Source organism: Caretta caretta, chromosome 2 (genome assembly GCF_965140235.1).
Source record: "Caretta caretta isolate rCarCar2 chromosome 2, rCarCar1.hap1, whole genome shotgun sequence".
Lineage (NCBI taxonomy): Eukaryota > Metazoa > Chordata > Testudines > Cheloniidae > Caretta > Caretta caretta.
This window is the reverse complement of record NC_134207.1, coordinates 48624694-48640119: the sequence shown is the minus strand read 5'-3', so window position 1 is coordinate 48640119 and position 15426 is coordinate 48624694. Positions and strand designations below refer to the sequence as shown.

The 15426-nt window shown below is 41.7% G+C and overlaps 1 protein-coding gene across 1 annotated transcript in view; it reads right to left on the bottom strand.

Annotated features, from left to right (window-relative positions):
- The window catches only part of CNGB3 (cyclic nucleotide gated channel subunit beta 3), a 116896-nt gene that overhangs the window by 46545 nt on the left and 54925 nt on the right, over positions 1-15426 (bottom strand). Inside the window, exons 4-10 of the mRNA XM_048841140.2 lie at positions 14643-14785; positions 11925-12110; positions 10017-10225; positions 7472-7522; positions 5454-5540; positions 3002-3066; positions 156-278 (exon numbers count right to left, since the gene is read on the bottom strand). Coding sequence (XP_048697097.2) covers positions 156-278; positions 3002-3066; positions 5454-5540; positions 7472-7522; positions 10017-10225; positions 11925-12110; positions 14643-14785 — 864 coding nt within the window. The remainder of the gene's footprint in view (positions 1-155; positions 279-3001; positions 3067-5453; positions 5541-7471; positions 7523-10016; positions 10226-11924; positions 12111-14642; positions 14786-15426) is intronic.

Sequence of the window (15426 nt, the reverse complement as noted above, 5' to 3'; positions counted from 1 at the left end):
ACCTGCCCTCCAAATAATTAGCACCATTCATTACCAACAATCAGCAGTAATGGTGCTAAAAGTTAGCTATCCAAGCAGTTATAAAAATAAGGGCATACCTTGCAAGCAAAGCTGGGGGAAAATCAACAAAAATCTTTTGCAAAAGAAGAACTTACATATTTCCTTTGCCATCATACACCCATGTGGTGCTGCCAATTCCTTCAAAGTCTGAGGCCCAGTAATAAATACATGCATTAATGTGCAAGATAAACAGCAGGTATCCAGTTGTTCGAATGACTCTGTAAAGGACAACATATTGCAAATCACAGCTGATATAATTCCAGGAAAACAGCTTGTTTTTATTTTCCCTTTAATATGGAACTCCCTGATTTTGATCAATAGCTGTATTAATGCTGGCTATTACTTGTCACAGTACAGTATTACTTGACTGGTATTTGCCAGCTGTTTTTCCAATGTGCCATCTCCTGCCTCTGCCTTCCTCCAAAGGCCAAATGAATCACCTTTATAGAATAGTTGATACAGGGTCATTCCTAAATTATGTTTCTCTTAGGACATTGGTTTAACTGGTTATAAATGTTTATAGAAAGGTGAAACTGTATTAATGGGATTGTAGGGTATGAATCAATGTATTTGCTAGACTCTGCTGAAGACAGGCTCAGGGCTGGAGCGGTAGGTGTTTCAGGTCAGAAATTATGTGTATTGACAGCTACACAAGGAAGCTTGCAAAATGCCTGTTCCTGCCGGTACTTTTGGTTCCTCAGTCTCTTGAGCACGTAATTCACCCAATTCTTTAAAAAGGGAAATATGCTGCCCTCACTGAGCAGGCAACACAATTTTGATTTGAGTATTGTCTTTTATATAAACTATATCCTAAGTCCTTCAGCAAAGAGGGTAATGTAGTTTAGTCGCTACCTCAGGAGATGTCAGTTCTAATTCTAGTTCTCACACTCAGTATGTGACCCTGGGCAAGTTTACTTACTTTCTCTGTGCCTCAATTTCTCTATCTGGAAAATGGGGATAAATTTATCCTACCTCTCTCACAGGAGACTTATGAGGTATAATCAATTAATGTTTGTGAAGCGTCTGTATGGATGGCACCATGTAAGTGTTGAAGATTATTATACAATACACCTCATATAGTTTATAAATATGGTTACAGAGTTAAAATCATAAATCCTAAAGAGGAAGAAATTAAAAAGTATAGGCAAGGCGAGAGAGAATATATTTTCAGATGAGACTAGAAATGAGATGAGATGTAGAGTCGATACAGAGAGCTGTAGCAAGATTGTTCCATCTGGTAGGCGCTGCACGGGAGAATGCCCTTGCACTAACAGAACAGAGAGGAATCTGGCATTAAATGAGTGAAGCGGGTGGGGAGGAGGGAAGGACAACGTCTGTGAAATTAGCTACAGCAATTTCTTAAAAGGTTTCCGGTAAGGAAGGTAATTTTAACTGGATTTTGAAATGCATGGGCGTCATGCACACTGATCAAGTGCAGTGAATTTCAAATGGTATCTATATACCATGATGATAAGCACCTAAGAAATACTTAAGATTAAGATAAAAACATAAGATGAAGTTCCAAAACATCAATTTCTGTTTTGCTTAGCAGATATTAGGTTGTATTACATAGATAATATTCTCCCTTCCTTTTGAATGTAACTTCTGTGCCTAAATCTCATAAAATATCTGGTTTGTAATGCAAGAATCCCAAGTCTATCATTTAAATGTCATTGTCTGAAATATAACAAAGTGTCATGGAAGGGATTCTTGCTCCCATTGCGGCAGCATACAAGAACCATATAATCCCAGAGCTATATAATCCCATATAATCCCATATAATCCCAGAGCTGCGTGGAGGAGAATTTTCCAGGTGCAGGCATTACATACAGCAACCTATGCTGCTCTACAAGCCACCCGCCACAAAACTTGGTATAAGGCAAATGGCACTGCACAGCTGCAGGCGAGGGGATGGGGCTGATTAAGTTGGAAGCAGCATTATGGGCATTCTTAGCAACCTGGTAGCCCACAGGGTAGTGCTGTTACTTAGGAGCTGTTTTGGTTCCTAGAGCAGCCTGTAATAAAGAAGGCACAAAAGTCATGTAAAGTCACCCATGCTTTCACTATCCAAGGTCTGTGCTGCATTGACTCTCACCCCATGTTCAGCTAAGACAGTGATTGGGGGAAGATTCTGTACATAGCAAAGGCAAGGTGAAAGCAGTGCATAAAGAAAAACATTCAAACAACCTTGGTATCATGACTGCTGCAATGTGCCAGCAAACTACCACACAGAATCTCACTTCAGCCATAAGCAAAGGAAGTCTCCAGTAATGATCCCATTAAATAAACCCCTTATGGGTCTTCAGATTCTGTCTGGTATGGTGACATGTGCCCCTGATCCTGTAAACATTTACGAATGAGAGTAACTTTACTCACATATGTAATCAAACTAAACAGAATGGGATTACTTGTGTGAATAAAATTACCCATGTACATTAGTGTTTGTATAATGAAGAGAGACAGTTAAAAAATAACCAAGAGGAGTTGTTTGGGGTTTAACATATTCAACACTGTGCTTGACTGACAACCTGGGAGACAGAATGCAACCCCCACAACCTAAAAGGCTTTGTTTGGATTGGTGGGGAAAAAGGGTAATGGCTCCTTTAAGGTCCCCCCACCCTTGGGGTTGGGAGTTGGGGTGACCAGTAGTGGAGAAAAGGCATCATCTGAGCCAGTGGACGGGCTGGTGGGGCTCAAATAAGCCATTAACCCCTGCACACCTTGGGGAGGGTACCCTGTCCCTCCACCCTGAACTCCCTTTCATGCCTGGATTAACAGCTCTTCTCTTCCCTTTTTGGTCTGTTGTAGGCATTGCATTAGTTGCCTTTTTTGGGACTTGGAAAATTCATGCCTGGCATCTTGTCTTTCTTACCGCATGTTCAGGACAGTGATTGAAATTCTGTGCCAAACTTTGCATACTGTAAGTCTACCGCCCACGTACCTGTAGATGTATGCTTTATCCAGGATAGCTTCTAACCGGTCATTGAACTCAAAGAAGGTCATATGCTAGACAGAAACCAAACGAAAGCAATCGAACCATGGTCCTTATAATATATATTTTTCTAATGGGACTGACATTAGTTCACATACATATTTTGAAAATAATGTATTTTTCACTTGTCTAACATCCCTTAAACATCTAGTTTAAAGGCGAACTGCAAAGCTAAGATGAAAATTGAGCTCAGCATAGATTTTGGTGTTGTTTGTCCCTATTAGCTACGTTATGGATGACATCTTGTCATTAGGGGAGTCATTTCAGTAAAATCTGGAGCTGGGCAAAGTTATATCAGCATATAGAACATTACAGGATATAATATAATCACATATAAAGTTGGGGGAGGGAAAAAGTGGCTCATACAGACCTATGAAAAGTCTGGGGGTGGGGGCAAACCAACATATGGGAGGGGCAACTGCCCCCTTTGTCCCATAGCAAATGATGTGCCTGCTTGCCATTTACTGTGATGACTGATGTTGATGATGAATGACTTTTTACTCAGTGAAAAATGTACTTGCTTAGGCTAAACGTAATTTTGCCAAAGTAAATTAATCATTAAAAAAAACCCTCTCCCCTCATCTTGAAATCCCTGTCACTTCCTAGTTAGCTGAGGGTATCCCAGACTGTAACATCAAAACATGAGGTCTCATGAGGAATTTTTAAAGGTTAGTTAATCTACTCCTGGGTTGAATTCCTCCCACATTAACTATTTTTACTTTAGTTTTGCTATACGCCTTTAACATTAACAGGCACTTTTGCTGTTTTCTGTCTAGCACAAATTTACTTGCCTGATATTATATAGTGTTTTGCTTTACATTCTTCTTTACCATTTTGATTCTGTGTTGCCAGTCAGGACATTAAAAATCAATCAAACCAATAAGAAAAGGAGTACTTGTGGCACCTTAGAGACTAACCAATTTATTTGAGCATAAGCTTTCGTGAGCTACAGCTCACTTCATCGGATGCATACTTTGGAAAGAGTAGATCTTTTTATATACACACAAAGCATGAAAAAATACCTCCTCCCACCCCACTCTCCTGCTGCTAATAGCTTATCATGAAAGCTCATGCTCAAATAAATTGGTTAGTCTCTAAGGTGCCACAAGTACTCCTTTTCTTTTTGCGAATACAGACTAACACGGCTGTTACTCTGAAACCAATCAAACCAATGACACCCATTCTTACCGGCCCAAATTTCTTAGTCAGCATAAGGCTGCTAAATATGATAAGGGAAGTTTTTTCTTTAGGTAAACCTTTGACATGAGTTTGCATATAGAATAGACTTCCAGAAGGGTTTTGCCACTATAACAGATGCCATTCCCATTGTGACAGGTTTCAGAGGAACAGCCGTGTTAGTCTGTATTCGCAAAAAGAAAAGGAGTACTTGTGGCACCTTAGAGACTAACCAATTTATTTGAGCATGAGCTTTCGTGAGCCACAGCTCACTTCATCAGATGTGATGAAGTGAGCTGTGGCTCACGAAAGCTCATGCTCAAATAAATTGGTTAGTCTCTAAGGTGCCACAAGTACTCCTTTTCTTTATTCCCATTGTGCAGTGCTTAGATAACGTGGTGATAAGTGCTTTGTACATGTAACAAAGAGAGAGATTTTGACATTGACTAATTCAGCAGGGAGTTTTTCAAGGGCAGGAATAGTAAAATGCCAGGGCCAAAGGGTGGCATTCAGCCACTAGCCTGAGTTGGGGTGGGAGGTGGGCGGGTATGTGGAGCTCCACTGCCCTATTGGCTGCTCAAAAATAATTGGGCTGATGCAGGGAGGCTGTGCAGGCTGCACCTTCCCATGATCCAGCTGATGTGTTCTGCAAGGTGATGTAGAGATGGGGCAGAGTTATAATCTGTCTTTTTCCCACCCCCTCCATACTGGTCGCCATACACTTCTTGCACTTGATAAGAAAAATATGCTTATGTTTATTAAATGGGCAGTGTAAGATATATGTTGTCCTTAACCATCCCTTGCTTTTAAGTGGTTGAATTTTGTAAGTGATGTGATAGGTAAGCAGTAAGTACATGATTCTCATTTAGCAATCTTAACTGGTTATTTTTTGGCAAATTAAATAGGGTATTTAAAACTATTTCAGTGTAAACTAGTAGAAACAAACTAGTCTAGATTACAGCAGACTAGTTTACAAGTCAGAAAGTAAATATAAGTAAAATCAGCTGAAAAATAACCAGAAACATTATTCCTATTATTAAAATGACATATTTTACTTATTTATTTGGTGGTAGTTTGAGTCTGTAGCTTAGATTCTTAGAAAGAGGAAGCATTCACAAAATCAGAAACTAAAGAGTCCCAAATATTTGTACTAAATCTTCAATAGGTGTTAAACTTTTCATATTTTCCAGTGGACAAGCAGTCATAATAAATTGTCTGGTCTTACCTTTAACACCTTGTTTGCTCTAAACACTGGGTTAAACCCAAAGATGAAGTATAAAACATCAAATGGTATTATTGATGCCACATCAAGCTGTTGAAGAGCACAGTTCAATTAAGACTTGACAATGACTATAACTTGTTTACATTCTGTAGTGAACATGGCTAGATTTAATAATCATTGCACATGAAAGCTGAACAGTCAGCATGCAGTGGCCATCTATCTCTGAGTAACTGACAAGCAACACCATCTCTAGGAAAATGCCAGGAGCTTTCTTCTGCCCTTACTTATGCTCCATACGTCTCAGATTTTGATATAGTTACTGAGGATTATTAACAATGTCTTGGATATTTAACTGTAGCATTGCTGTTAATAATTAAATGATGTGGGCTCAGTTATGGTGCCGATGAACCTGAAATGCTGAGGGCTTAGGAGAGGGGGGTGATGGTTCACCTCACAATCATTTCTGAGAAGTATTATGATTTTCAAAGCCATAATACCTCCAGGGACCTGTGGGGAGCATAAGGAAGGACACTCCCTGCTATAACTATACAACAGATGTAGGCACCGCTTCCTCCAAGACAACCATTCTCTTCTATCCCATTCAGGGTCTTTTATTGCCCACATTATCATAGATTCTGTGTGCCTTCTAGCAGTGCATTAAGTGTATTTTTCACATGCGGTTCCCTCTTTCTTCCTGATTTTTTCCAAGTGGAAACTCTGGGGCGGTAAAGGAAGCTGTACCAACCAGGTGCTGTGTCTTAAAAGGAGCTGCTCCTGGAAGTGGCTCCTGGCTCAGACCCTACTCTGTTGCTGCTTTGGTGAGGGAGCAAAAGGGGCTCATGGAAGTCAGAACCCTGCCTTCAACCTCCGCCAAAATGCTTCCACCCCGAGAAATGCCTTTAGCCACTAGCTATTGATTCCACCCTTTTTCTCCCCAGTGCTGAGAGATGGATTGTACCTGACTCCTGAAAAAAAAGTATTGACTGGGGAAGGAGTGTCCCCTGGCCACTCGCTCCTCTAATGCACCCACGCAAGGAAAGGCAAAATTTAGCCCCATACATTTTAATATGCAGTGACAGTTAGTATTTCATTAACTGATAAATTCCAAAATGTTGTGTAGCCCAAGCCTGGGAGCTGAAGAGAATCATCAACTCCCACTAACTTCAGTAAAAATCAAGGGCACTCATAACCTTGCAGGATTGAACCTAAGACACAGGCCCAGTATACCTACTCCATCACTTTGCTTTCAGGTTGAATCCCTTCCCTGCTCCATTGTCTGTATTTGCTCTGTTTGGGCTCTGATCCTGCAAACACTTCTGTGCTGCTTAACTTGAGACATTCAAGCCCTGCCACTGGAATTAATGAGACTTCTTGTGTGTTTAAACTGGAGCATGTACAAAAGTGTTTGCAGGAGCAGGGTCTTAGGTTGTAATTTCAGAGGTGCTTGGGAATCTGTGGCTCAGTAATTTCAATACAGTGTCTTTTCACTCTTGCTGAGAAAATTACATTTCAGAATAAAATGCAATAACTGTCCTAAAATAAAATGGGTCCTTGATTTTATCTAAGGCACTGAGCTTTAAAAGTTAAAAGGAGTTTTAGATTTACTTGCGTGGAGCCAAGGTGATATCTACTATTTATGATCATGTGTTACTATCACAAGTACATACTAGTGTTTCTTATTTAAAGTTACCATTTGATTTTAAGCTGGGCACAGGCTTCTTTCTTTAACAAATCTCTACTGAGCCAGAGTTTTGGAATCTAATGCATTCACAGAGTTATCTCCCATTGCAGTCAATGGGAGTCATACAGCCAAAGGCAATATTTTTATTAATGAATAAACAATATTTATGAGCATGGCATTTGATTTAATTGGTGAGAAGCTAAAATGACAGTCAGTCAGGGACCCTTCAGTATGATCTCTCTGTCTACATGGAATATTGGAGCATGGAAAGCTTTGTGGAGTTCCAAGGCTAAAATTTAAAGCATTGAAACAACTCTAATGTAGCACACAACCTACTCACCCGAAACCTCAGAGAATTCTGGTAGTATTTCTTCATTTCTACTTTGTCTGACTAAAATTATAAAGAAAGGGGAAAAAAGCATAGTTAAGAAAAATCAGCCAAAACCCTGTCCCTGATAATATTCAGGCCAGGGTTTGACCCTGCACCCATTAAAGTCAGTGGCAAAGCTCAGTGGTTCAGAGCATATACAGGGACTACTTCTGAGTATCTCTGAGAGGGATCGGGCCTTTGAAAGCTAAATAAATGCATTTAGCATTAGCATTATAACAATCAACACTGAATTCATTAATAATGATTAGCCATTTATTTTCAAATTGCTCACCATGGGAACTGACGGTAATACCTTATTAGGAAAGGCTAATCAGAAGTCTCTAAAGGACTGCATCTATTATTATACTTACTGTATTTATATCAGAGGTGTTTTTTAAAATAACTTTAAAATCTTAAGGGTTTTTTCCATACCAAGGCAGACCTATTTTCTACCTTCCCTTATTATCACTTTACAGCTTTCAGAGAATTGCAGGAGTTCAGACTAGATGATCATAAATGATCCCTTCTGGCTTTAAAATCTATGAATTGTACAAACAGCTTCAAGTAAAAGAAAAGTGGTCTTCCTTATGCTACAATTTTAACCTTATTCACAACACTCAAGTTTATTGGGATTTAAGAAGGGTTGTCAATGACTAACTTGGCATGGAAAAGTCTATTTCTTTGCACTACAATAAATATAGACACACATTATGTCTATTTGAGACCTGAAAATAGGGTTTAAGTAATAGCCTATAGCACAGAAGGTGCAGTGTAATATACAAAAACACTGAGTTAAAGCTGGTTCCAAGTTACAGGTGGAAATACCAGTCAGAGGGTATGTCTACATTGCAAATGGAAGTGTGATTGCAACTCGTGTGGGTACACATGAGCTAGCTTTAATTTCGTGTGGCTAAAAATAACAGTGATGATGAGACAGCATGGGCTGTACAAACCAATATACACCCCTCACTATGTACTCGTGTTCCTAGTCTGTGCTGGGGTCTGTGCCATTGTGTCTTTTCTGCTATTTTTAGCTGCACTAGCTAGATTAAAACTAACTTGTGGATGTCTATCCAAGATGCAATTACGTCTCCAATTGCAATTTAGACATATTCTTGGTTTTGAATTTTCATGTTGCTGTGCACTTGAATCTAAGCTCATTTTTGCATGTTAATTTAATTTGTTTATTAAACTTGCTACTGAAACAAAGTAATCATGCAAGGGGGAGAAGGGCCCAACCAAAATTCCATATCCGAATGCCTCTGAAACAGGGAAAAGTCCACATTTGGATCTGAAATTTGCAGGCAGGTCCATGTTTACTGGAAGGCGATGCTCCAAGAGTTGGATTGGGAACATGTGCAGGAAAATCAGCAGTAACTCTTCAGTAGATTCAAAAATTCTAGAGAGGTAGAACACAGCAAAGTGTGCTTGTGTTCAGTTCGCTTTCAGATATGATGGGTTAGATTCGCCCCTGCTGCCATAAGATGGTGCAAACTACATCTTTCCATGACAGCGAGCATCACTGCACAGCCTTAGCTCAGCAGAAGCATCATGGATCCCTCCTCAGTGAATTTTCTAGCTCCTCTCAAATAAATTGCCACATCCCAGTTCTTCCTAAGCCACTCTGTGCAACTCTAGATGAAGTGTGTTTGTCAGTATCAGTGCCCTCTCTACTTACTATCAGATGCTTAAAAACAACGAGGAGTCTGGTTGCACCTTAAAGACTAACAGATTTATTTGGGCATAAACTTTTGTGGGTAAAAAACCCCACTTCTTCAGATGCATGTTTTTGATAGCTAAGTAGTCTCTACTTGTTTCCTTCTCTTCATCACTGACTTCTGATTTTTTGAGACTTGCTGCCTTTTGAGGGCAGTAAAGAGGCTGGAAATTGATAAGTAAATCTCTTACCAAAGGCTATTGTGAGGAAAAAGTTTGTCAGGTTAGAAGGTGGCCAAAGCTTTTATTTAGTTGACTTCTGTGTATGCATTTGCAATGTTCCCCATATGTAACTGAAGCATAACCCACTGGGCTAGTAGAAAAGCCTCTGTTTTCATCTGCAACATCTGTACTATATGAGTGACTCCGTGGAGAGTTGCAAATTTCACACACATTTCTTTGGCTATATTTCCATGTGGTCTCAGGTGCCAGAGAAGCTGCGTCGAGTTGCTCTTTTCCAGCTGTGTAATTTGGTGAGTAAGAGCTTTAGATCTGACCTTGCTGCTATCTTGTGACACTTTTGAATTTTCCTTTACCTTTTCAATGGCTGTTGTGTGTAATTAGAATACTGGTGTAGCATGTACAGTATGTATGAAATGTATGTTGCCTCTTTTCCAAAGCAAAAGAGCCAAAGATCAGTGTAGAAGCACATAAATATACTTGGATAAATAAAGAAGTGCAGGTGTGCCTTGCAAGAAAAAGTCTATTTGAGGTTTAAACAAGTTTCTGCTTCATGTCTAATAATGTAGTTCAAAGTACAATACCTAATGCGGAAATTCCACTTCCCACTGTTACTTACTATTATATCGCCACCTTTTACAAATTGCATTCGGGGCTGGAACACCAACATATCACACAAGTAGCAAATATCACAAATGGTGTCTACAAGGATCCAATAGAATATGTTGCTTGGTGTTTGTATTGGGAACACACAGCGCAGTGGAATGAACCAGCAGTTCCAGTTATAAGCAATGGTAACGATCAGGAGCCACACTACATAGCGGCGATCTGGAAAAGAAAACAGGAGCTGGTGACTTAATCTGTATGAAATCATCATCTTTTTATTTCTCTCTGTGTTTGGAAATAAAGCACTCATCCTCCAGGGAAAGCAGTGCAATTTGCAAATTTACCAGACGTGATCTGGAGGAATAAACACTGGCCTGGGAGGTAGGAAATCCTGAGTTCTAATCATGACTAAGCCATTCCCTTGCTGTGTAACTTTGGGTAAGGCATTTCACTTCTCTGCGTTTCCCCATCTGTCAAACAGGGATGCTGATGATAGTAATACTTATTCACCTTGCTCATGGAGTGATGTGAGGATGGATGAATCTGTTCATATCAGTTCAGTGCTTTATGGGGGCAATATTAACACTATTTAGGAAAAACTTTTTTACAAGAAGGGTGGTAAAGCACTGGAATGCATTACCTAGGGAGGTGGTGGAATCTCCTTCCTTTGAGGTTTTTAAGGTCAGGCTTGACAAAGCCCTGGCTGGGATGATTTAGTTGGGGATTGGTCCTGCTTTGAGCAGGGGGTTGGATTAGATGACCTCCTGAGGTCCCTTCCAACCCTGATATTCTATGATTCTATGACTATGTAGTATGAGGTGAGATATGGGCTCCAGCCCCAGCCTGAATGTCTACACTGCAGTGAAATAGCCCCTTAGCCTGAGCCCCACAAGCCCAAGTCAGCTGGCATGGGCCAGCCGTGGGTTTTTAATTGCAGTGTAGACATACCCTGAGTCTTCAGAATGTTTTGCAGCATTTTAGACATGAGAATACCATTGAGTTTAATTGGTGATTTACAGTCCAAAACTTGTGTAACACTTCAAACTCAGGAGTAGAAGTTCACTCATTTCACTGTTTTGACTTGTGGGTTTCAGAACACTTACACTTTTCTGACAGGTTTCAGAGTAGCAGCTGTGTTAGTCTGTATTCACAAAAAGAAAAGGAGTACTCGTGGCACCTTCGAGACTAACAAATTTATTTGAACATAAGCTTTCGTGAGCTACATCTCACTTCATCGGATGCATTCAGTGGACTTCTGAAAGATCCCAACCCTTATAGTTAAAAACAGAAACAAACCTGTTAGATGGGTTTAAGCTAGAACAGTTTCTGTGGAGGAGAGAAGATCACCCTCTGCCTTTTATAACACAGCATGGTCTGTTAAAGGGAGTCTGGTAAGAGCTAGGAGTCACACATGGAATTTATTAAAGGAAGAGGGCTGGATTCACTTATGTTTAAAATAGGGCTTTAAAATAGTTTGAATGGGAAACAGTTAGAGACCGAACAGAAAGTACCGGTGCAGGGTTTTTTGGGGGGAGTACTTATAAAACTTGTTCAGTTTGGGTAGAGTTGGATTTTCATGACAACTCTTCATTTGGCTTCCAAGACATTTCAGCACTGCAGGGGCAGTGGCCCTAGGGGATCAGGCACTGGACTGGGAATCAGGAAACCTGACTTGTATTCCTGGCTCTGCTGGTGAGCTTGGACAAGTCTCCTCACCTCTTTGTGCCTCTGTTTTCACTCTCACCATTTCTCTTTCTTGGCTACTATTGACACTGAAAGCTCTTAAGGGGGGACTGTCTCTCACTACACACTAGTGCAGTGGGTCTCTGACCTCAGATAGGGCATCCAGGTGCTATTTTAACACAAGTAATACAAATTTTTATCCTGCCTTTGACACCTTCCTTTGTGTCATTCGGTTTACCTGTGTATGCATCTATACTGTCTGGTAGCTCCATCTTCTTCAGGTATTCTTTCAATGGTGGTTTCTTGAATTTACAGCACAGCATGTTGCAGTAATGATCCTCTGGCTTGGCATCCTCTTTCTTTTCTTCATCCTTTTTCTCTTCTTTTGGTGGGGGTGGGGGCAGAGGTTTCTTTTTTGATGGAGCTAAGCATGTGAATGTCACAGAAGGGAACATTTAACAATGGCATGCACATGCCTCACTGTTTTGACAGATCTTGAGAGCCCCAGCATATTACAGGCCATGCAATCGACTCCTTAGTGTTTATTGCTACAATTTTCAGTTCTGTTTTCAGTTAGAAAACAGATTGGAGAGTAAATTCAGCACTGACATAGGCAGGCACACTCCTACTAACACCACCAGGATATCTAGTGCTGGGTGTCACAGAGGGAAATGTGCTTCTACGCTATCTTTCCCTGGGCAGTCAATGCTGGTACAATTACACACACGCTGGATTTAGATGGGGTAAGGCAGGAAGCACCCAGGCACTTATTCTTGCATGACTGTTGTAAACTTGCCATGGATGGGATAGAATTGCTCTGGGACCAGTTCTGCCATACTCGAGCTGAGTTTCTTACTTCAAAAGTAGTCTCTTGATTTCAGTGGGGCAATTTGCAGAGTAAGACACAACTGAGTATGAATAGTAAATTGGCAAACTGGATCATCTATCATTTAAAAACTAAAGTAATGTAAGTGCCAGAGAGAGGGGTAGTAGGTTAACTGACACAGAAGTAGTTAAAAAAAATCTGACCACGTCTTCCTGAGCTGTCAAAGTTTATAATAGTTTAGACACTCATCCTGACACTCATCCTACCTGCTATCTTTCCCAACTTACTAGAATTCAGGAGATCAATAAATAGCTTCTGAAAAAAATGCAGAATATGAAGACTACACACTCTTCCTCCTCCTGTGCAAAGGAAGAAAACAAGCTTTTTTCTGAAGAGGAACAACATCAGTACTGTGTTTAATTATTTTCAGGTGAGATGTATTGCCTTGCGCTGCCTTATCCCATTCTAACCTACATACCTGGCATATTTAATGATGCTGGAAGATTATCGCCTGACCTTAAACTTTGTTTACTTTTACAAAAGATATCTCATCTCAGTATCACCTATGTACCTGCATGTGGCATATTGCCACATATACCTTCCCATAAGGAATGTATCTTTGATCCCTAGGAATACAGATAAAATAACCGAGATGAATCTAGAAGAGAGGTGGGCAAACTACGGCCTGCAGGCCACATCCGCCCCGCAGGACCCTCCTACCCACCCCTGAGCTCCTGGCCCTGGAAGCTCGCCCCCAGCCACTCCCCTGCTGTTCCCCCTCCCCCGCAGCCTCAGCTCACTGCACCACCGGTGCAATGCTCTGGACGGCAGGGTGAGCTCCTGGGGCAATGCAGCTGCAGAGCCTGGCCTGAGCCGGTGCTCTGTGCTGGGCAGTGCAGCTATAGCGCCGCCAGCCACTGGTGCTCCAGGCAGCGCGGTAAGGGGGCAGGGAGCAGGGGGGGTTGAATAGAGGGCAGGGGAGTTCGGAGGGGTGGTCAGGGGTCAGGGGGGTGGATGGGGTCGGGACGTTCAGAGGGCAGAGAACAGGGGGGTTGGGACAGGGAGAAGGGGGGGTTCCGGGAAGACAGTCAGGAATGGGGGGGGGGTTGGATGGGGCGGCAGGGGGCAGTCAGGGATGGGGGGGTCCGGGGGTGGTCAGGGGACAGGGAGCAGGGGGGGGTGGATGGGCAGGAGTCCTGGGGGGCAGCGTCAGGGGACAGGGAACGGGGGTGGGGGTGGGGGTTGGATGGGGCAGGAGTCCCAGGGGAGCTGTCAGGGGGCAAGAAGTGGGGGGGGGGTCGTATAGGAGGCGGGGGCCAGGCCACGCCTGGCTGTTTGGGGAGGCACAGCTTCCCCTAACCAGCCCTCCATACAATTTCCAAAACCTGATGCAGCCCTCAGGCCAAAATGTTTGCCTGCCCCTGATCTAGAAAGTAGTTTGAAAATGGTGATCCTGAACAGTCATAGTTGGAGACTTACCTCTATTAAAACTATTTCATGAGGTGTCTCAATGGGTTTAAATAGGCCACATTCTCAGCTGCTATAAGCTAACACAGGGGTTCTTCAAACAAGAGTATACGTACCTTTGGGGGTATGCAGAGGTCTTCAAGGGCGTACATCAACTCATTTAAATATTTGCCTAGTTTTACAACAGGCTACATAAAAAACACTAGCAAAGTCAGTATAAACTAAAGTTTCATACAGTGACTTGTTTATACTGTTCTACATACTATATACTGAAATGCACGTACGATATTTATATTCCAATTGATTTATTTTATAATTACACAGTAAAAATGAGAAAGTAAGCCATTTTTCAGTAACTTGCTATGACACATTTGTATTTTTAGGTCTGATTTTGTAAGCAAATCGTTTTTAAGTGAGGTGAAACTTGGGGGGTACGCAAGACAAATCAGACTCCTGAAAGGGGTACAGTAGTCTGGAAAAGTTGAGAGCCACTGCTAACTCAGCTCCATTGATTTCAGTAGAGATATGCTGATTTATCCCAAATGAAGATTTGATCCATGATTCTTGAAATATTGTCTTCCAGCATTTTAAACTCTCAGAATAGGATTTTCATCTTTAAACCACCAAATAAATAGTTATCTTTTGAGAACTAAAGCAACTTACAAGCTGTAGGACTGCCCTCAGGAGAGGACAGTAGTGGGTCAGTCAGTTTTTCTTTATAGACCGATGTCCTTGCCCTCATTTTTTTGACAATCTCTTGCAGCTGGGTTTCAGTATACTCACTTACAACCCGGCCTTGAGATGAGCTAATTAAGACAAAAGAAGAACAGTTAAGAGTACTGGAAAGGAATGAAAGAAAACTATCAGCATCAATGCTATGACATGAGTAGAATTCAAATACAAGGGCCAGATGCTGGTTTGTGCTAAGGTTCCTTTGTGCTACTGAAGTTATAATAAATAGGTAGCCAAGAAGTCTCCCAGGGTATGTCTGCACTGTAGTGGAAGCCCAGGGTCAGTGGAACTTGAGTCAGCTGACCCTGAGTTTGAGAAACCAGGGTCTGAGCATCTACACTGATTGCTGACCCAAGATGAAGAATATTTTAACCCAGGCCAAAACCTGGGGCTCCAGCATCCTCACTGGAGTACTGCAGACTTCCTACCATTGTCCCATAATGTGGCTACTCTGGCCCTTTGTTCATGGGGCAGTGTGGGAAATCTCGACTGTCCACCCCACATGTTACAGGGGGTTTGAACAGCCCACCAACACATCCTGCAGAGCTATCCTTTTGATCTGCATGCGCCCAGCCATCAGAGACAGCAACTTGGAGGAGGCACCATTTAAAGAACTTTTCTTACTTGCACTTTCATTCCTGTTTCTGGTAATTGACAGAGCTTCCTTGAGACAGTGGTGGACATTTCAGCAGTGTTTTCTGACTGAAAGAAAGTA